General features: G+C 39.2%; 3 protein-coding genes across 6 annotated transcripts; 2 read left to right on the forward strand and 1 right to left on the reverse strand.

Annotated features, from left to right (window-relative positions):
• Positions 1–2,665: 2,665 nt before the first annotated feature.
• LOC115681455 (uncharacterized) lies at positions 2,666–6,640 on the forward strand. 2 transcript variants are annotated; one of them, XM_030605412.2, is made up of 5 exons: positions 2,666–3,688; positions 4,450–4,508; positions 4,629–4,757; positions 5,916–6,051; positions 6,164–6,387. In XM_030605412.2, exons 1-5 carry the CDS (start codon positions 2,990–2,992, stop codon positions 6,260–6,262), a joined length of 1,122 nt encoding a protein of 373 aa, XP_030461272.1. In that variant the 5' UTR covers positions 2,666–2,989; the 3' UTR covers positions 6,263–6,387. The 2 variants fall into 2 exon arrangements, with proteins under 2 accessions (XP_030461272.1, XP_030461270.1); XM_030605410.2 differs by having other exon boundaries at positions 2,669–3,688; positions 6,204–6,640.
• A 2,176-nt stretch (positions 6,641–8,816) lies between these two features.
• LOC115681453 (DNA repair protein RAD4) lies at positions 8,817–19,039 on the forward strand. 3 transcript variants are annotated; one of them, XM_030605405.2, is made up of 15 exons: positions 8,817–8,944; positions 9,089–9,349; positions 9,461–9,553; positions 12,034–12,129; positions 12,234–12,335; positions 12,866–12,915; positions 13,886–14,097; positions 14,184–14,643; positions 15,199–15,302; positions 15,394–15,489; positions 15,583–15,752; positions 16,067–16,261; positions 16,335–16,487; positions 17,508–17,717; positions 18,327–19,039. In XM_030605405.2, exons 2-15 carry the CDS (start codon positions 9,206–9,208, stop codon positions 18,708–18,710), a joined length of 2,469 nt encoding a protein of 822 aa, XP_030461265.2. In that variant the 5' UTR covers positions 8,817–8,944; positions 9,089–9,205; the 3' UTR covers positions 18,711–19,039. The 3 variants fall into 3 exon arrangements, with proteins under 3 accessions (XP_030461265.2, XP_030461266.2, XP_030461267.2); XM_030605406.2 differs by having other exon boundaries at positions 15,610–15,752; XM_030605407.2 differs by having other exon boundaries at positions 15,616–15,752.
• A 1,196-nt stretch (positions 19,040–20,235) lies between these two features.
• Positions 20,236–21,149, reverse strand: LOC115681443 (protein RSI-1-like). Its single transcript, XM_030605396.2, has 3 exons — positions 20,965–21,149; positions 20,839–20,863; positions 20,236–20,729 (listed from the first exon to the last, which is right to left on the reverse strand). The coding sequence occupies exons 1-3, from the start codon at positions 21,043–21,045 to the stop codon at positions 20,548–20,550; spliced, it is 288 nt and encodes a 95-aa protein (XP_030461256.1). The 5' UTR covers positions 21,046–21,149; the 3' UTR covers positions 20,236–20,547.
• Between the last annotated feature and the right edge of the window lie 609 nt (positions 21,150–21,758).

A 21,758-nucleotide genomic window follows, 5' to 3' on the forward strand; every position in this document is an offset into this window, starting at 1 on the left:
AAAAAGAAAAAAAAAGGAAAAAAAATAAAAATTCAAAAAAATATTAAAAATATTAAAGTTTGCTCCACGGCGCTTCACGCCGCGCTGGCCGGTGACCTGGCCGGCCGGCAAAGCGTCCACGTAGGCAAATCCTGGCCTAAATTGGCATTTCGGAATGACTAAATCGCTAAGACAAAAACAAAAGGTTTAGGACTGAATTGGCACCAATTTAAAAGGCTTTGGTGACTTAATTGGCACCAAAAAAGGTTTAGGACTAAATGGCACCAATGCAAAAGCGTTTAGGACCGAATTGGCAGACCAAAAAAAGGTTTAGGACTAAATTGACACTAATGCAAAAGGTTTAGGACTTTTTTGGCACTTTTCCCAAGATAATCCCGCGACTTTCGCCTTCGATTACCCCTGTAAGGCGAATGCGAGCTCTACGCCGCGGGAAGCCGAGACTCCACTCCAACCCCCACCATGCATTCTATATTCTACCGTAGGATTGACGGAGAAGTGTTTGTCGTCAAATAATTATTCAATTAGTTCATCTGCTGCATAGTTTAACCATACGCAATACGCAACAAACTGAAAAGTGTTGCGGAGACAAAGAATCACGGTTGAGTGTTGACCGAGTGATTTCGTACAGGTGCTTAAATACTGAATCTTTCCCTCTTGACCAGATCATACCGATTCTCCTGTAATGGCATGAGATGGCGTTGCTTAGTTTGCGGCCACATGTTTTCCTTCGGCACTAAGATTTGTTCAGATTCTGATTCTTTACGGTCTCGCGCTCTGGTTATGAATATGTGAAACGAAAACTACATGACGCGTAACACGCATCGCGAGAGAGTGATTAATGTCTCCACATATTCGCGACGAGACTCAAAGATGAAGTTTTCGTGAGTTTGCTTCGAATGTGTCTAACCTGAGAAAGATCGAGGCGGACGGAGGGATCGGTGTGACATGTATTGGTCAAACTGAGAGCTAAAAGCTTTATGGAAAATTATCAAAAAGTAATATATCTATTGTAATTGTGTCAATTCGATCATAAACATTTTTTTTGGCCAATTTAGTCATAAGCATTTTGCATTTGTCTGCAGGGTCGATCCATTTAATTTTGATAGGAAATTCTTGACAATGGGCGTAAAGTGCCGTCACATGTGGCGCGAAACTCGACAGCGTGGATAATTTTTAATAATATTTTAATTTTTTTTGAATTTCTTTTCTTTTCTTTCTTGTTCTTTTTGAAGAGAATGATTTTTTAGTACCGAAATCGTTTCTGTTAATCCTATGTAAGCCAGTATTTTGAGCCGTATGTATGTATTTCTAGTCTTATTAAGCAAAAAAAGCAGTGAATTTTATTATCATAAAATGTAGGTTATTAGCTAGTCGCCTTCAACGCGTAAATTGTTAACATAAATGAGTGATGTCTTGAACCTTTTTAATAATGACTCGTACATTAGAAAAAAGTTTCTTTGAAAAGATCAAAGAAAAGAATATGCTAAGTGTATACAACCCATTGCCAATAGAGAGAAGAAGTACATCTTAATGACGAGTTGGTGCAATACAAAAACATTGTTTTCACAGAAACAATGAATATATGAGTTTGTTACATATCTATCATTTTCTCCTTTCTAGATGCTTATTAAAAGATTGTTCAAGATATGTCTTTTGGTATTAAAAAAAATTGAAAGAAATTATTATATGTGTGACTATTTTTAATATGTGTCGAAGGAACGAGTCAATCACTGGTACATATAAAAGCCTATCAATGTAACTTTCTAGCTCGCTCAATCTAAGGAAGCACATATCACGAGCATATTAACAACAAGCATGCCAATTGGACGTTAGATGAAAATCACAAGTTCATAAAGAGTTTGTCGTTTGAGCTCTTAACTGATGGTTAAGTAAGATTGATATATGATAACTAGCAAATATTACAAAAAAAAAATTGGTATGTGCAAGAGTATAGGAATTCATATTCTATTTCATTCCGTTGTTACAATTTATCAATATTGAAACATCATTTCATTCCATTTCCTATTCTTTGATTTTATTTGACACAAACAGTCTCTGATCCCTGAACTTTTAATTTATTTAATGTGGTCCATAAACTTTAATCTAATGTGAAATGTGATCCCTCAACTTTTAATTTGTTCAATGCATTTTCTGAACTTTTGGTACATATTTAATATAGTCCATGAACTATATGAAAATGTTCATGTATCAAAAGTTTATGAATGACATTAAATAAATTAAAAGTTCAAGGATCACATTGAACATTCGGCTAAAATTCAGAAACTACATTGAACAAATTAAAAGTTCAGAGATCATATTGCATATGTGATCAAAGTTCAGAGACTGTTCGTGTCGTTATCCTATTTTATTCTTCTCTGCTAAATGCATTTGCTCACATTGGGGGTTGGAATGTGCAAGAGTACCCGAGGAGGCTGGCGGCGGCCACCGCCGTGCTCTCCGGTCATCACTCTTTCGCATCGGTCTACTTTTGTTCACGAAGATAAAAGAAAGACAAAGAAGAACCCGACAGACACAACCACGTGTCCGCCGCCTCGAACATGGACGGCGGAGCATCTCGTTTGTCCTCTTTTACACCCTGTTCCATTCCATTAGAGTCAATGAAGCAACCCACCTTGAGCCGCCCGATGATCCGTACTAAATCCTTAAACACATCACCCGGAAAACACAAGAAAAAGACGGAGCGAGACACGGAACCCAACACCGCCATCGCTAAGCAAAAGCAAAGAGCGCACAGATCCAGAGTCAGCTGAAGCAAGAAAAAGCTAACCTCCTCTTCATTTCAAGAAACGATGAAGACGACCCATCACCGTTCCCCTCACTGAACACGAGAAAGATGCAACCTTTCTCAGTTTCCGGACGATCACAACAACACCCATCTGCATCCCTCGTTACCCAGATGTCGAAACCCGCAGAAATCGGCACCAGCATTTGAAAGAAATCAAGAAACTAGGAATCTTCTTGACCTGCCATGTCGGTCTCCTGCGGCGTGGAGTGCGTGGTGATCCTGGGCTTCTCCCGCTGGTTCTGGAAGCGCTGCACCTACGTCGGCTCCGATGACAGCGCCACGTGGCCCCCCGCCACCCCGGACGAGTTCGAGCCCGTCCCCCGCGTCTGCCGCCTCATCCTCGCCGTGTACGAGCCCGATCTCCGCCAGCCTAAGTTCCCCCCGGCCGGCGGCTACCGCCTTAACCCCGACTGGGTCGTCAAGCGCGTCACCTACCAGCAGACCCTCGGCCAAGCCCCGCCCTACATCATCTACGTCGACCATGACCACCGCGAGATTGTCCTCGCGATCCGTGGCCTCAACCTTGCCAAGGAGAGCGACTACAAGCTCCTGCTGGACAATCGACTCGGCATGCAGATGTTTGACGGCGGTTACGTCCACCACGGGCTGTTGAAGTCGGCGATTTGGGTGTTGGATGAGGAATCGGAGACGTTGAAGAGGCTGTGGGTCGAGAACGGGTCGAATTACAACATTGTTTTTGTGGGCCACTCGCTTGGGTCCGGTGTGGCTTCGCTCTTGGCGGTGATCGCGGCAAACCATGGGGATAAGCTGGGTGGAGTTCCGCGGAGTAAAGTGCGGTGTTACGCGGTGGCTCCGGCGAGGTGTATGTCGCTTAATTTGGCGGTGAAGTATGCTGACGTGATTCACTCTATAATCTTGCAGGTAATTGGCTGGTTCAAATATCGAATGCTTTGGTTTTTGGTTGACTGTGCAATAAGTTAAATGTTTCTTGAACTGTTGGAAACTTCACTTAGTGTGTATCTCTGACTCAATTCGGCTGTTGACTTTAGGTGGTTGTTGCTGTTATGTCTTTAGCCAATACATTCTGGAGTTCTGCTGTTGTTGTTCACTCTTTTATTTGAGAATAGGTGGTCCAACTCTAACTTTGGGTATCATGAAAAATGGTAGTCATATTAGGCTTTGTAAGTTTAAAGCTCATGTTTATGTCTTCGTGAATAGATGTTATTGTTTCTAAGTTACGCCTAGGCAGTTTTTCTGGCAACTCAGTGGTAATTTTCAGCCTAAACTAGAATGCTGCGATGAATCCCTTGAGAAAACTCAGGAGCTAATAGAGTGATATGTTTGTTTGTTGTGTGGTGGCTCTGGTCATCTCGATCCCGACTACATAGGCAGTGGGTAAACAGTTCATTCTTTTTAGATACAAGTAAGATGTTGATCTGAATTCTCAAAAATTTCCTATAGACCATCTATTGATATTCTTTCGCATCCTGAGTAGTACGATGTGGGATTCGACTTTACCTCAAGGAATTGACACAGGAAGGAGACCTTTAAAATCGAACGAATGTCATTAAGCAACTGAATGTGTTTTTCCTCTGTAGGCTTTTGAAGAAAGGAAATGCACTTCTGTAGTTAACGAGGTTTCTTTTTTGGTAAAATGATCCTGTTGTCATGTTGTTTGTCAGGATGATTTTTTACCCCGAACTCCTACTCCCTTGGAGGATATATTCAAATCAGTTTTCTGGTGAGTTGCATTACAATTTATGTTATGGCTCGTCTTCCTTTCTATTTGTGTGCTCCTAAAGACCTCTTGGAGTGAGTTGTCATCATCATTTCTTAATCCAGGCCTTGGTGCTTTGGACAGCTTGCCATGCTTACTGTTTGCGGTCTGCCTGAGGGACACTTTTATACCCGAGAGTAGGAAGCTCAAAGACCCGAGGAGACTTTATGCACCTGGAAGAATGTACCATATAGTTGAAAGAAAATTCTGCAGGTATCAACACAGTAGGGACATTGTAAGATTTAATATATTGCATTAGAAGAAGATTTGTGGAGATTTTGAGCTAGACTAATGTAGAAAGATCTTAGCATGCTTTTGGTCTCAAAACTAAGCTGAATAAGGGACTCAGAAAATTTATGTAGGTAACGGCTCTTTTTAATCAGCATCTCTTTGCTTGAAATCGTTGCGGGAAAATTAAAATCTGCATCCTATAGTGTAGGATAATCACACTCTGTATTGCTGTTTTCAAGAATCATACTTAACATTCTACAGTTTGCAGTCAACTAACACTTTGGATTATCTAATTAAGAAATATTATGTATTTGTTAGAGAATGTTATCATTAACTTTGGATGTTGTTATTGTAAACTAGAAAATGCTCCGCAATGACCTTATGATCTTCGGAAACTAAGAAATGTCCTTATATCCAAGGACCTATTGCTATGAGATTGTTAGCACTCTCAGCCACACGCTCTATGTATGGCTTTATCTGTATTTCTCTTATCTATCAATGTCTTCAACTTTGTAAATGTGTTGCTAACTGTTGCACTTACAAGCAAAAGTAAAGATGTTAGTCTTAGGATGTGAAAAGTGATTAGGGAAATACAGGGGGTTGGAATTGTAATTGTGTTGGTATTACGTGGTGCAAATTATTAATTTTTTTTTTTTCAATTTTAACATGTTTCCTAGCTTGTTTGTGCAAATGTTCTCTTTTAATTGCTGCCGCTGGGCTAAACGACCAATTAAGAAATGGCAGTATCATCTTGTCTGTAAATTCTGAGCACTTTAGGAGCTGAAATCTTGATTTGTAATCCATTACATACCTGGAGTTTGAAAACGCATCTTTTCACCTTGCATCTCAAATGAATTGAATTTGTTCGATTTTCATCATATTTCCATATCTTTTGTTGTCTTAGTGATTGCATTTCTTTTATTTTTTCACTAAGCAATTGTACTATTGCAGGAATTGATTGACTTCCTCTCATTTTGATTGTGGAAAGTGAAAGTAGTTCTTATTTATTTATCTTTTTAGCAGTCTTAGGAGAAAAGGAAGAGTGATGGAATGTTAAAATGGTTCTGTTTCTCTTTTTTTGAGAAGCAAAACTTGCACTTGAATGTCTTACCCATTTTTTTCACTTCTCTGTATGTGCAGATGTGGGAGGTATCCTCCAGAAGTAAGAACTGCTATTCCGGTTGATGGGAGATTCGAGCATATTGTCTTATCTTGTAATGCCACATCTGATCATGGAATTATCTGGATAGAAAGAGAAGCAGAAAAGGCTTTGCAAGTAAGTGAGGCTGACTTGGTATTCCTCTGGTTCATAGCGATCCCTAACTTACCCTGAATCTATCTATTCTTGTTGCTCTTTGATTCTTAAACGAGTGTATGTAAATATGTAGCATGTTGAGATAATAGATCAACTCAAATTGACTGTGACAGAGAATGAGGGAAAGCGGTGCAGAGACCGTAACAACTGCTCCAAACATACAAAAGTTTGAGAGGTTGAGGACAAAAGAGAAGGAACACAAAGATGCACTGGAAAGAGCAGTGAGCTTAGACATTCCCCATGCCGTGACCTCTCTGGACAAGGAAAACCCGGATTCAAATCCTCAAGATGAAGAGTCACAGCCTTCACAGGAAGAAAAGTCTGCTGATGTTGTCCTGGATGACAAAGCCAGGCCTCGTGATTCGAAGACCAATTGGAATGAAGTCGTCAAGAAGCTCATGATGAGAGATAAATCAGGGAAGCTACGTCTTAAGAGAGAAACAAATAACCCAACATAACGCATCGCACATTCCTCTTCTCTGGACTTTGTTTTCCAGGGCATGTTCTTCATTGGATCTATCTTTTTTATTTTATGGTGCGTGATTACTCATTCTTTTGCTGGGAACAGGATTCTGCGGAATCCTGGTGTAGCTCGAGATCCTTACATGCTCACCGATTCTTTTACGGCTATCCGGCATCGTCATTATATTACTTCTTTTTCGTTGCGTCTTTCTCACTGTATAGCATTCTATGGAGGAGTGGTGCTGGAGGAATGTTGCCTGGTTTCATCATTGAAAATCACTTCACATATGATGTGTTTTGATTAGTTACTAAAAGCGTGAGCTCCTATGGTTCTTTTTAGTCATCAATATTTACTGTTCACATCATATATTGAATTTGGTATATATTAGCATTTTCTCATCCATGATCTACAAAATTGTAATTTTCTCTACTTGGTTTAAACTCTTACATTCAGCTCAAAAGTTTGTCACTTGATCATGAAACTTAAGATGTATGATTTAGATAAGATAAACCCGGGTAGTTACACTATATTTGATTCCATTCAAACGACTAACGAGTACTTTGATTAGGTTAATCTATATAACTCCATTCTATACGAATGATCACGTCACTTACATTTCTTTTATCTAGTTAATCAGTTACAATCAGCTATGTCAAAAAATCTAGAATGGAGGTGCATGCTGCTTTACTGAACCCTTCAAATGGTTCAGTACTCCGTATGCTTCTTTACCTCTATGGTTTGACCACGAGATTCACTTTCCTTTTTCTTCTCTCTCTAAAGATCATCGTTAAATCTCTCACTAAGGTAACAATCATGTCATAGCCATTCCACACGTATGATTTTATTTACCAAATTGCCTAACCATTCCGTTTGAGGAGTTGCGAAAACGAGATTATATGGTAATGAACATCTCGAAATTAAATTGTAGGGACCAAATTGAACAATCAATGCAAAGTTTTAAGGAAAACTCTGCTGTCTTTATCCCAAAAAATCAATACCATACCGGTTCAGTCTCAAGAGGGCTCGCTTGGCAAGCCCTGTCAGCATCCAGTCAGCAATTTGAGAGTTCAATGGATGGGGGTGCAAATGCACATTTTCCCAAAAGGGATGTTTAGTAGATGCAGTTCAGCACTCGTGTTAATAAAATGCCAGATATTGTCCCTAAATGCACTACGAAATCTGACTAGGATATTGCTTGTTTTAAGGAAACAGAGCCAGATGGGGCTGAAATTCAATTCTGATTCATGCCATTTCGTTTCTTTGGTATCAAGTAATTTCTAAGTGAACCACCCTCATTTTGGGAAAAAACACAGATTTATGTATTTTCAATTGACTAGTCACAGTTTTCACATTCTGAGGAAACGTGTTATTACAGAGCGAGAGCGAGAGAGAGAGAGAGAGATAATCTCCTCGTCACTTCGGCCCGGATTGTCGGTAAAATTGCCACTTCTCGCCCGCCAAAAGCAACTCCCTCCCTCCCTCCCGACGTTACAAACACACATACGCACACACGCTCCCTCTTCCTCTCTCTCTCTCTCTCTCTCTCTCTCTGTCGACGAAGATCAGTGGAGAAAATGAGACCTCGAAGGAGGTCACCAAAGCGAAGGAACCCAGGCAAGTGATCGTTGTTCATTTTCGAGTCAAAATCGTTTCTTTCTCGTGTTGTCGATTCTCTTGTTGCACTTTGGTTTCTGGGTCAATTGTCTCTTCATATTCAAGTGCTCGTCTTGGTCGGTGGAATGATCGTTGGGTTTTGAGAACCAAAAAAAATCTGAAATTTGGTGTCTGTTTTTCGTTGCACGGGAGTTGAAATGATGCGTGCATTCGGTACTGCTAGGCATTAGGTTCTCAGTTGCCTGAGTAGTTCGAGGATTTTTTGGGTTCAGCTTGGTGGGATTAGTTCAGTTGGCATTGCTTGGCATAGTTTTGTCGAGTTCATCACAGATGCTGGAGTGAGAGTAGCTTCTTGTGGTATCAATTTTGAGAATTGGTAGGTTGTCATGCAATTAAAGAAGTGGAAAAAGAATCTTGAGAAACTGGGCTTATTATAGAACAGATATAAAATTGACAAAGCACTGAGTTGGACAATCCGAGTCTCCTAAGTAGAAATGGGGGAAAAACTGAGTGCCTTGTGGGAATGTCTTTGCTTGATCATGTTTTTTTCTTGTTGCCGCTAGCATAGCCTTCTACCGGTATTTGACCTGAGGATTTAGGGCGGAGATTAATTGCAATACCTCTGTTATTTATGCCGCATTTTCAGAGGGTCATGCTTGGCCTCGGACATCACAGCAAGCTGCCGAAAGACCTCCCGGAACGGCCAGTCGACATGGCTCGTCGAGGAAGAAGCAAACAGATGACTCTCTCAATCAATGTCATGAATCTAGTAGACAGGTAAGTATACCTTTTTTCGAGCACATTAAATGCTTTTGGCCCAATAGCTAATAGGAAGCTTTAGGAAATTCATAAAGTTGTTCAGTGTTCAGTTCTGGGGGTTAAGTACTACCTGTGTTTCTTTTGACTCCTTGTGCTTGACAGCAAGAGGTTGAGGAGAATAGAAATGATGAGCCAGGTGGTGAAAGTGGTCATGCAGACAGTGGCCGAGAGGTAGAAGTTAATGAAAGAGGTTGCTCTCCTTCACTCTCCAGGGAAGATATGGATGGTTCTGACTGGGAAGATGGCTCGGCTCAAGTCATGGAATTCAGGGAAAGCTGTGTTAATGGGGTGACTGTTGAATTTTCTCACTCTCCTGATTTGGTTCAACGAAAGCCTCCTTGTCGAGCCTCCGCTGAAGAGAAGGTAGTCAAAGCCGGTTAGCTAGTGGTGGAAATTATATGCTACAACCTGGTTTCTTTTTTCTTTTGAAATTGCGGTTATCTCTTCCATAATTCGAATATCTACATGTGGCAGGAATTGGCTGAACTGCAGCATAAAGTTCATTTACTTTGTTTGCTAGCACGCGGGAGGTTAATCGACAGAGCTTGTGATGATCCTCTTATTCAGGTTGTGTTTCCGCGCAGATTTTGCCTGGAATTTCCTTTGTGGATGTTTCGCTGTTTAAGTATGTATCAAGTATCACAATGAAAAGATCATTGCAATCAAAGAAGTTTGTCAAAAATCTTTACCCGTAGGATTTCCTTGACTGTCGTCATGGTTTATCTGACTCCTTGTTATTTTGCAGACATCAGAGACTGATGCTGCTTTTGTTGTTTCTGCCAGTTTCTTTCTAAATTTTTTTTGTTTTTTGATAGGCAATAGTTATTAGACGTCCCATTGCAGCGGTAGGAAGAAAAATCTTACAACATTTCGCTGCATGTGCATCGGCAGTTATACATGCGAAATATATTACAGTATCGATTTGATGTAATAATAAAAGTTTGTTGATATTTGTGAAGATCATATTCAGTGGTATATTCATATATTCCTCTCTAGTGTAAGATTAGATGTTCATATGCTTCTGCTGTGTACAGAATAATCTCTCAACCAAATAGGTGCAACTTTTGTTGTGGTACCTCTTTACAAAGAAGAAGATAGAAAGATGAAAACTTACACATATTGCTTGTGAATCAGGCGATGTATTAAACTATTGTATTCAAAGTAAGAATTTGGTAGAGTACCATTGGCACATTCAAAGGACTTTGATGTATAGATATTGGTGTCATATTACAGTTACACTCAAATTATTCAGAGATGGTTGAACATGTTTGAACTGCAGGGGTTGAGTTTGTGTTTGATGAAATTTTCTGAGGGGTTAGTCAACAAAATAAACAAGCATGGCAGAGGAAATTGATTGAAGAGATAAATAAATAATGTCAGTTTTCAGTGACTGACCGCAGCAAAAGAAATGCGCCAACTTTCCTGCATATTTGAAAGAGTATTCATGCAATCAGCCATTTGCCCATGTTCTTTCATGTAGTTAATGTTATGTCAAGTGAGGATTTTTTATGAGTAGAGGTCAGGTCTAAAATGGGAAAAGATATAACTAGATGAACTTGATGTGACAGTGGTGCGAACTTAAGATGGGTAAAAAAACAGAAATAAAGAAGCATCTGATTATTCTAAGGTTGTAGACCTGAAAATCACTTGGAATCATAAGTTTCGCCACTTAGCAATGTGAAGAAACACACAATGTTGAAGCATGGTGAGGGAAAAAGAATGCAAAGACGCACCTGAGAGTAGCGTCCAGGATACTCACCCCAACCATGTGGTCAAGGTTATCCGACTTAAGAGTTTAATGCATGGAGTATAGAGATTCGGTCCAGTTTTGGATGCAATTTTTTAGTGGCTGGATGCTATTTAAGATACAGTGTTTTCACTGTTATCAATAGTAGGGAAGTTAAGTTGTACTTGGTATATAGGGTCTATATTTGTATGTAAATGCTTTAGCACTTCCTCTCACCCTTATGCTTGGATTTGGCTTCACATTAACTGTGGAAATTGATTATATTGGGAGACAACTAGAGGGCTTGGAGTTTGTTGAACGCTAGACCTCCATGTTTGTTACTAAAATTCAACCAAAAGTTTAATGCTATTAGGTAGAAATACTCTGCATAAGGCCATTATAAGCCCCATACAAGTGACGTGGAAAACTTTTACAAATTCAATTTCAGCTTATGCTAACTCAAACTTTAAAATTAGCGGGCTTTCTGATTTACTGACTCTTTGGTATGAAAGTTTCCTCCCATTGAATGCATTTACATTTGGTAGTAATTTTAGTGAAGAAACATTTTGGGGTTTTCCCAAGTGCAGGATAACCAAAGGGGTTGCGAGTTTTTAACAGGTCAGATGATTTTGACAAAAAGATGGAGGGCTCAAATAGTGTGTTTGTATTTTGTAGCAGTACTCCTAGGTTGTGAAAGCTTAAGGGATTTTATTTAGGTATTTGATTTGTAATTTGAAGTTTAACCATACAATGTGTTCAAATTGAGTGAATTTTTTTTGTTTCACTCGCATTTTGGGAAAAAATTTTCATTTGAATTTAAGAACACAACGTAATAGTTAGCGGATCTGGTAAATGATAATTTAAGCTGCTTGAGCCTGAAATTAACTCTGTTTTTCAACTTGTGTTCTGTTGCTTTTTTATGGTTTCAATTGATTTAGAACATTACGTTGATGGTAACATCGCTTGGATTTAAACTTATCAAGGGATGTCCATTTTTCACCTTCAAAATGTGGGAAGTATTTATGTACGATGTGCTAGATACGTGGAGAAGCAGAAGCGTCGGGCATATCTATCCATTTGGTGTTTTTGGAATCTTGTTAAGGCCGCATAATTTACTTTCTACATTATCTTAATAATGTTTTCCAATTCGGAGAAGTAGTCTGGGGGTTATTTATATTCAGGTGTCCTTAAAATCAAACGCAACTTGTTATAGTGTTGCCTTTCTGACAACAATCTGATTTGTCGTCTTCTACTTTTGGTTGTGAAAGTGGAACCAATTATCATGTGTTCTTCTTACTGCGGAAATTGGTTAATGTGACAGGCTTCTTTACTTTCCCTTCTACCGAGAAACTTGATGGAGAACATATTAGACAAAAAAAAAGTTACCAAGATGACTTTATCACGTCTTGTGTATTGGGTATGCTTCATTTATTATTCCTTTTTTTAATATGAACCGGAGGTTCTTTACTGCACTTTGTATTGGTTGTTAATTTTGTCTGTTCATCACTATGAATTTTTCAGTTTCGTAGCTTCTTCAGAGTTAGGGAATCAACAAGTGCCGAGAAATCTTTTGATTATGCTTTGGCACATGCTCTTGAAACTCAAGAAGGGACTTCGGAAGAGGTAGTTTATTGATTTCTTAACACTGGAGAATTTGAGATTCTTGATTTCCTGCCAATTCATGTGCTAATATTAATTGTGGTAGCATGGATATGAAATGATTTGCATGAATTTATTTTGTACATATAGTTCATCTCTGTGGGCTTGGGTGCATATGTCAGCATGTCCAAGTGCATGTGTGCTTTCTAAAGTGGTTATGGTATTGCCAATTTGCTGTTGTTCTGTTAGACATGTTTTCTAGGTGATCTAAACTTTTTACTGCGTTCACATGGCTTGAGACTCAATTAATTGTTGCACAAGTTTGAAGAATCTGTTCACTTATATCATAATGGTAGTCACAGAATGGTAATGATGAGGGGCTCCTTTTGTTTTTGGAAATATCTGTGGCAATCATGACTTAACCTTTAGTGTAATCAGCTTTACAATTATGGACACCTTCAATGACATGCTCACTGAATTCCAAATTAATTGAAGTGGTCTCTTATAGCACAAATTCAGAAATGTTTTGTTGTTCTGACTTTTGTTTTTGGCAGATTGCTGCATTAACTGTTGCATTGTTTAGAGCTCTGAAATTTACAGCCCGGTATGGTTTGCAATATCTCCTATCCTCTTTTATAGCACGCTTTTAATCTTTTGATAAAGTCATTGAAGAGCACCAAGAGGGTGCCTGCCATTTGCAACCTATAATTTAGACATGATGACTTTAACTTTTGCAATCAATTAAGAAATCATTGCCTTTTCTGGTCTAAACCATTGCCTTTCGAATTGTACTTTTGTGGTACCCATATGCTCCTTGGTTGTGGTCATTTTCATCTGGTCTAGGAACATAAAACATTAGAAGCATGTTACACCATAATTAATAAATTTTGAGCGGTGATGAGAGTGGCGGGGGTGATTGAACTTCATACAAGTTAAATGTTCTAGTTGAATAATGAATTATCTATTTCTGTATGACATATCAAAAGCAACTGAAAGCGGAAATTAGATCATATCTTATGGTCGTGGGTGAAGGAGGTATACCCTTGTCCAAACCCTTTTTTTGTAGTAATAAAAGATCATATCGTATAGTCAATTCAATGGAAAATAAGAAATTGAGATGTGACAGATCTTAAATTGGTGCTTATCCCAAAGGCTAATCGTTTTCAAGGCTACGTACTTTGAAGTGATTGATTTCGCGAGTTCTATAGCATTTCCACATGAAATTGGAGTCCTCAGGACCCATTTTAATAGTAAAGATGACACAACATTAGAAAACAGTTAGATCGTGCATTTGTGGCCATCATATGGATTATGAGGGTGGAGTTGTGTGCTCTTACTCTGCAAGAAGAACGTTAAAAGTTACCTGGAAATCTCTATTTATGACACTGTTTCTTGAGAAAGGTAATAACATTGTTGCCCATAATAACCCTTCTATGTTGAAAAATACAACTACTAAAAATCTGGGGTCTTTCGTTTGTTGCTTGATTGTGTTCCATTCCTTTGGTTGACTTATACTTAACTGAAATCATATTCAATTGTGGACAACTATAAATTACTTGGAATTGTTTTCTCAGGTTTGTTTCTGTATTGGATGTCATCTCTTTAAAACCAGAACGTACTGAATCTGATGCTCCTGAAAAGGTTCAAAAAGCGAATAAGGGAATGTTTGATTCTCCAACACCTATGGTTGCTAAGCCTAATGAAGTTTCTACATCTGCTGTTGGATCGGTTTTATCCAAGGAGGAAAGAGTTGACTCTGGAATTTCTGACGATCTTTCACATCAAAGTAAACTGATATTTAATGAGTCAGAACTTTAATTCACCAACCATTTGTTGTGAATATCCTGTAATGATGTAAAGTTGATTTGTTAGCTTGCATGGAGATAGCCGAAATGAGTGATGCGAAAACTTCTGCGGGATCCAAAAGTAAAGGGGAAGTTGAGTTTGAGATGCAGTTGGAAATGGCTCTCTTAGCAACAGCTTTCAAAGGGCGCGAGAATAATGCTGAGCCAGGGATTGGTGACTCATCCTTTCTGCCGAAAAGATTGAAAAGACTTCGAGGTGAAAAAGATCCAGCTTCATCCCAGGAATTGCCGGCTTCGTCCGAGGTAATTTCAACAGCAGTTGGAGCAAGCAAAGTTGGCTGTCCTCTCTATTGGGCCGAGGTCTATTGCAGTAGGGAGAAGTCAACTGGAAAATGGATGCATGTTGATGCTGTCAACAATTTTATCGATGGGGAGCATAAAGTAGAAGCAGTTGCCTTTGCATGCAAGAAATCTTTGAGATATGTAATTGCTTTTGCTGGTAATGGGGCGAAAGATGTAACTCGCAGGTTTTTTTCTCTCGCTATGTAATCTTTGGACTGTTCTCTTTTTGAATGTGTCTGCACATGTGTACTATATATAAAGATGAAGATACCTAAAGGGACATATAGAGAGAAACATTTATTTCTTTTGCTACCTGCACACGGATGTCCCCAGCCGTCATGCTTGTAATTGCACTCTCAGCGTCTCAGATTTCTCATACACTGTTCAATCAGCATATTCCTAAAGCGAATTACTAGCTGTTCGGTGATGATACGTGCGATGGTTGCCCCATTGCCTTAACAATGTATTGAAATTCTATTGTTGTTGATGCTGTGGTACAATTAGAATCCTCACACATTTGATGGTTGATTGATGGTTGATGTACAAACGAATCACATGAAACTTCTGATGTGCACTTTCATGTTAGGCGATGCACTAAGATGTACATAATGGAAATGCACCACACCTCATTTGCTATCTTTCAACGCTTGTTTTGTGATGGAGTTGATTTATTATTTCAATGCCTTCAGAGCTAATTGAGAATGAGCAGTTATGGCGTATATTATTTGTTTCTAAAACAGGTATTGTCTGAGATGGCATAGAATAACATCGCAACGTGTGGATTCAGTTTGGTGGAATGCAGTGTTGGCACCACTAAGGGAATTGGGGTTAGGGGCAACCGAAGGTATCATCCATTCCCAAGTTCAACTTTTGTTTTAGAAATAGGTGGGACTATAAATGCATTGAGTCTGGTCATGTCACGTGCGATCTTGTAGGAGATATATACTTGCCTGGAGAGGCAGCAGAATCACGTGCAATCTTGGATTTACCTCCAGAACCACATCGGGAAGTGGAATTAAGAGCAAGTAGAGGTATTGTCCATCCCCCAAATTCAACTTTGTTCTTGAAATGGGTGGGAGTTTGATCAGACCTTGAGTGGTGTCACTTCCTCTACTATTCTGTAGGATATATCTATTCACCTGAAAAGGCAGTCTCAGGTTTGTCTGAGCACGATTGGGAGAGAATTGATCGAGAATGTCGTCGAGAAAGTTCTGTTGTAATGACAAGAAGCTCTCTTGAAGATAACGAGTTGGAGACCAGGGCATTAAGTGAGCCTCTTCCAACCAATCAACAGGTACATAATGACTCCATATTTTGATTTGCACAATATTAAGTTACTTATTATATAAAACCACTCATCTCAGATATTATTTTAACATTTATTCCTTGTTGCTTCTTTTTTTTTTCTGTTTTTTTATCTTTTCTCAGGGCGGGGTGGGATTGTTTTATGAGACCATGTCTTGACTTCATTGAAAAGCTTATTCCGTTAAATATCTAAAACTTTCTTTTCTTGAAGGACAGATTTAAAAAATCTTGGATAATATGAAAAATATCATTACCAATTTAATGAAAATTCTTTTCTGATCGAAGATGCATTTTCATTCGCAGGCTTATAGAAACCATCAGCTATATGCTATTGAAAGATGGCTTACTAAGTATCAAATAATTTATCCAAAGGATCCACTTTTGGGATTCTGTTCTGGTTATCCTGTTTATCCTCGGGCTTCTGTGCAAACACTCAAGACCAAAGAAAAATGGCTGCGTGAAGGCTTACAAACTAAGGATGATCAGCTGCCTGCAAAGGTCTGCAAATGTCATTGACTGCAATCTGTGAAACAAGGTTGTAGCTTGTCTGGCTGATTTATATCTTGTGTAGGTGTTGAAGCGATCTAGAAAGGTTAACAGAGGGAAAAATCAGGAGTCTGATGAATTTCTAGAAGATGATTCTGAAGGAAATATAGAACTATATGGCAAATGGCAAACTGAACCTTTGCAACTCCCTCCTGCGGTAAATGGGATAGTTCCTAAGGTAAGTTGGCTATTGCATGAATGATATCGTTGTGACTTGTGACGCACCAAATTGCGAAGTTCACCACATTTGCATGATGGAAGAAAGCTTGAGCCTGCATTTGCTTTGATTCTGCAACCAAACATTGGAGTCTGCTCGTAGTCTGCTATGAATCTGTTAAGTTTTTTTTTTCTGTATGAATCTGTTATGTTGAGCTACTGCGAAGTTTGACTTAAAAGCATTTGTTTCGATATGTTGTTGGAAAAAGAAAGAGGAAGAAGTATATCTACTTATGAAAGAAAAACTCATTGCCTGATCTTCATTGATGTATCCCATGTTTCTCTGACTTTGTTTTACTCAATCCTTAAAAGGAAGGGTTGCAGGCAAAGTTAAAATAAAAATCAAATGGTAGTGCCTTTTTCTTTGTCATGCCTTCTATGTTACCTAAACTTTGACATTCATAAGGAGAGACATCTTTCTGCTACATCTTTGTTGATAGTTGATTGTTATTGCTTATTATGAGGCAGGTGAGGTTACCTTTTGCTCTGCAAGCTTTTATGCACTGGTTGGTGCTGTTAATGGAGTAAAGGAAGGCATAGCAGTACACGTGTGTGCATGCACTGACCTGCACATGTACAAGGACGTGCATGTGCACTTAAATCATGTTTGGTTTGGTGCTCCCTTTTTATCCGGTCTAAATTTTTAGTTGTTGTGGGAGGTTGCACATATAAATATACGAAAGAAAAGGAAAATGGCTTTGGGTTTTTTTTTTTTTGTGGGGGTGGGGAGGATAGTGCTGCGGAACGGCAGGGGCATATTTTCAGAATGGCGTTGGAAGCTTACCATGAAGGAAGGAGTGGCTTTTCTATGAGCACTTTACATGATCGGTTGGGTTTTAGATTTGTTAAATTATTTGTCACCTTCAATATCTTCTTTTGTTTCTTTCATTACCACTACTGTGTTTGGTTATAAACCAATGTAGGGAAATTGACATAATAAGTTGATGTTTTGCTGACTGTGCTCTGCGTGTCTGACTTGTAGAATGAGCGGGGCCAAGTGGATGTCTGGTCTGATAAATGCCTCCCACCAGGGACCGTGCACTTGAGGCTGCCGAGGATATTTGCTGTGGCGAAGAGGTTAGAAATCGATTATGCACCAGCTATGGTTGGCTTTGAATTCAGAAATGGGCGAGCAATGCCCCTTTTTGAGGGAATTGTGGTGTGCTCTGAGTTCAAGGATGTAATATTGGAGGTAAACATTACTTTTCATTTGTAACAATTTGAGAATTAGCTGTTTAAATAAGTTTCATTTAGCTCTCCCATTATATCCTCGTTTTCATTGTATCCATTGTGTGGTCTTTAGATCTCCGTATTTGGTTTTCTTTTTTAAAGGGGGGAGGGGGGGTGTTCTGTAATGATATAATTACAATCTCTCAACTTAATAGTCTGCAAATGTGAAAATTTCTGCTCATCTGCATCTGGCATTGGCCTTAGACGAAAAAGAGAAGTACGTAAATTATACTTGCGATGTGACTGGGTGTTGGTAATGCAGCAGTAAGTATATGGCTGCAGATGTGATGCTTTATGACGCTCCACAAAAGAAATCAAATTTAGAGGTAAAATAAGGTAAGTTATGCTTAACTTTAAAAACTACCTAGTGGGAATATTCATCTTTGGAGGCCGGAGAGACATATGCGAACAGATATACATTATGCGGGAGTGTTGTTGTATATAATATCTCATCTTATGCTTATCATTGACTATTGTCAGCATTGTCAGCATTGATGAGTCATCTCTGTTTCCTAAATTACTAGATGATGGAAAGAGCTATCTAAAAGAGTTTTGTGGTTTTGTTTCGTAGGCATATGCAGAAGGAGAGGAGAGAAGAAGGGCTGAAGAAAGGAAAAGGAATGAAGCAGAAGCTATTTCTCGGTGGTATCAGCTTCTCTCATCCATTGTAACTCGGCAAAGGTTGAACAATCGCTACGGCAAGGATGGTTTGCTGTCAATGCAGTCCGGTGACTCTGCAAAGACAAAGGGAGGGTCAAGTACATGCATTATCAGGAATGTGACCGAGACTTCTGGGTCCGAGCAACCAAATACATATATCGATACTTCATCGGTGGCACAAACAGGAGACCATGAGCATGAATTCTTGAAAGAAGACGAAAGCTTTGATGAGGAAAGCTCGCTGAGGACCAAACGATGCCGGTGTGGATTCTCGGTTCAGGTGGAGGAACTGTAAAATCATCAAAGGTTTTGTTGTGATGTGCAACTTAATGTTCGGGTTCTTTAGTACTCGTACAGTATGACATGCAAGCGATTATAGGCAAATGTACTTCTATTTTCGTGTTTGTTTTGCTTCTATTTTCCGCACTTGAGAAAGGCTCTTGGTGCGAAGTATCGGTACATTGCTGCTTGGAGATTTTGGTAGAAAGAAATAACTGTCCAGCAGATGCTCTCAGTTGGGCAATTCTAGCTCCATTCAGAGTTTGAGGTTCATTGAGTTTTCGTTTATGGACAGCTTTCCTGTTCTACTAAGATCACTTGTACTATTATAGATATTGACACCGACATGAATTTTCGTCAGAGAAATACCATGATATGCAGAAAATTATGAAAAAATAAATATCCCCATTAATTAAATTCTTCGCTACGGTTCATGTAAAGTTTTATTTAAAGTGGATTTGAATCTGATAATGTAGGTTCATGGAATTACAATATTTATGGAATAATACGTAAGTATATGCAATATTTCGTTCACGTCAAAATGATGTGGATCAATAAAAAAGCATGGAAATATAAAATAAGGATGTAAATTTATTTTTTAACAGCTTCTTCATTTGGACGAAAATTTTGCATTGTGCCATTGATTTGGATTGGAAAAGGCAAACGAAATATTTGTGTAGAAATTTCTTGAGAGAAAAAGAAAATCTTCTCTCCTCCATTTGCTACTCCTTATTGTTAGAGAGTTAGAGGTGATTTTTTCGGGAAAATCTTCTAATTCCATATATTTCAACTTCCTTTGTTATGGAATTCTCCATTTCTGTTTTATAACCATTCAATGTACATTTTTTTTTAGTGGGTGATATCTCATCATTTATGACAATTTATCATAAAGCGAATTAGTAGACATCTTGCTAAACTATGCAATATTTTAGAATTAGTAGACATCATTTATGACAATTTATCATTATTGATTAGAGATTTTCTATGCATAAGAATTAGAAATTTGCTAAAGTGACAATCAAGAACAAATCCGCGTAAAGCTCGCAAGCCTGTCATGTGACTCAATCTCGCGTGAATATCATATGATTTAACTTCAGCCTTCAATGTCAACCAACATACTTATATATGTTTTATATCTGTCACATAGTTGTATTAGTAAGAATTATTCTCCGCACGTTGAGCCAGACAACTTTTCTCTAGTTTCATTCATACGTACATGTATCGAGTTGTTCTAGAATCATTGGTTTTATTAGCTGACCCTCGCATCTCTCTTTCTCTAATACATGTGCCCAGAAAGGCTTTTATACACGTCTTAACGCAGCTGAAGCTCCTTACCGATCAAACACAATCTTCTCGCGTGCTGAAAATCGAATGAGATTACGAGCTATCCTCGCATTCGTTCTTAACATCGTTCGCTGAAAATGTTCTCTCTCTTGTTTTCAACAGACACAGATTGTATAGCACATTGTGTTGGATCCATCTTTTAGGGTCCATGGACAATGTGTTAGCACTGCTATTTGTCACTGAAGTTAATACAAACATGAAAAGAAAAGAACTTCGTTCCTGGGTTAACTGAAAAGATTGGCTTGATCCAGAATTACACATCAAATCACCAACCTATCCCAGCTAAATGCACCCCCAACATATTCAATAAAGTGTCTGGGTGATCTTCACACCTCACAGTAGTACACAAAGATTCAACTGGCAAGCTTACATATATTCTATAATTAATTTGAATTTCCAGCAACTATGGCAGATCAAGCCACAGATTAGGCGCAGAGAATTGAGCATTATTGACTGTGTAGTAGCTAGCCGTCACGATAAAAATTAAACAAACTTGATCGAATCGAGTTTCAAGGGCATTTGGGGCCTCCTTCCTTGGTCTTCCAGTTATTGTAGCAAGGGCAGGTTTGTTTATTGCCATAAGTTCCAGGAGGCACGCACAGGCATTTCGCGCAGCACTTTTGGCAAAAGAACATGCACGGCTTCTTGTGCGACGTCGCCGAGCACCGGAACTTGCATTTGTTGGGGCAATCTACAACGTTCGTAAGTTAGGTTTCGCACTGTAATCCACATCACTTTACAGAAAGTCCTAAAGTACATTAGCCAAATCTTGTGATTTCAAAAGCGCACTGTTCAGTTACCTGAAGCCCTGAGCTTGCCGTGAACCTGTTGTCCCACAAGTCAACAAAACAAGAACTCAATTCATCTGCTCAAAGCAATGTTCGTTCAAACAAAGAACGGAACAAGTCAATGGAAGCATGCATCACCTCGGCTACATTGGAGAGCGCTACCAAGAGCAGAAGGGAGAGCACCAAGAACGGAGCGCACGGACGCCTCGCCATTGTCATTGTCTCCTCCTTATCTCTACCTCCGCACACTGCCCAACTTCTTGTTAAAGTAGTGAGGAGTTTCGTACGTCAATGGAGGAACTGGAGGGTGACTTATATAGAGCAACATGAGCGCGCAAAGAATGACTGTGGGATCCAAAAGAAGATCCATAATGATGAAGTGCGGTGTGGGAATTGGAATTGCGTGGGTTGAGGCGTGAAATCAGGGTTGCAATGAATGGAGCCCCCACATGGAAATTCCCACCAAAAGCGGGCGGGAAAAGCGCCGTGTCTGGCTCTCGTCAATCTTTTATATATATTATAGAAGTATTCTTGGTCAAAACATCTTTATTTATGCTGATGTAAGTTGGCCATGTCCTTCTGTTCTGTTACTATTTACACCTCGTGACACCTTTTTCAATGATGTGGTTTGTCGGTGAGGGTGATCTGATGTGAATGTTGCTATTTCCATGAATAGAGACTAGGGAGCAATTGAGCTAGATTCGTCTCGAATTAACCCTAATTTCCAAATGGGTATTTGTGTATGCTATATAGGGGAGGAGTTTGAATCTCACTCTTCCTACGTAGATCATGTGTACAAGTACCCATCTTGGAGCCAGCAAAAGAGTGGAAGAGCGCAGTATGTCTTTGTGCACTCCTTTGGACCTAAAAAAGTGATTCTAATGAAAATCGGCTTGTCGTCGAGTTATGTGCGTAGCAAAGAGTGGACCCTT

This window comes from Syzygium oleosum, unplaced genomic scaffold, assembly GCF_021117445.2.
Source record: "Syzygium oleosum isolate NSW1041296 unplaced genomic scaffold, Sole_v2.1 Sole_v2.48, whole genome shotgun sequence".
In the NCBI taxonomy this organism is placed as follows: domain Eukaryota; kingdom Viridiplantae; phylum Streptophyta; class Magnoliopsida; order Myrtales; family Myrtaceae; genus Syzygium; species Syzygium oleosum.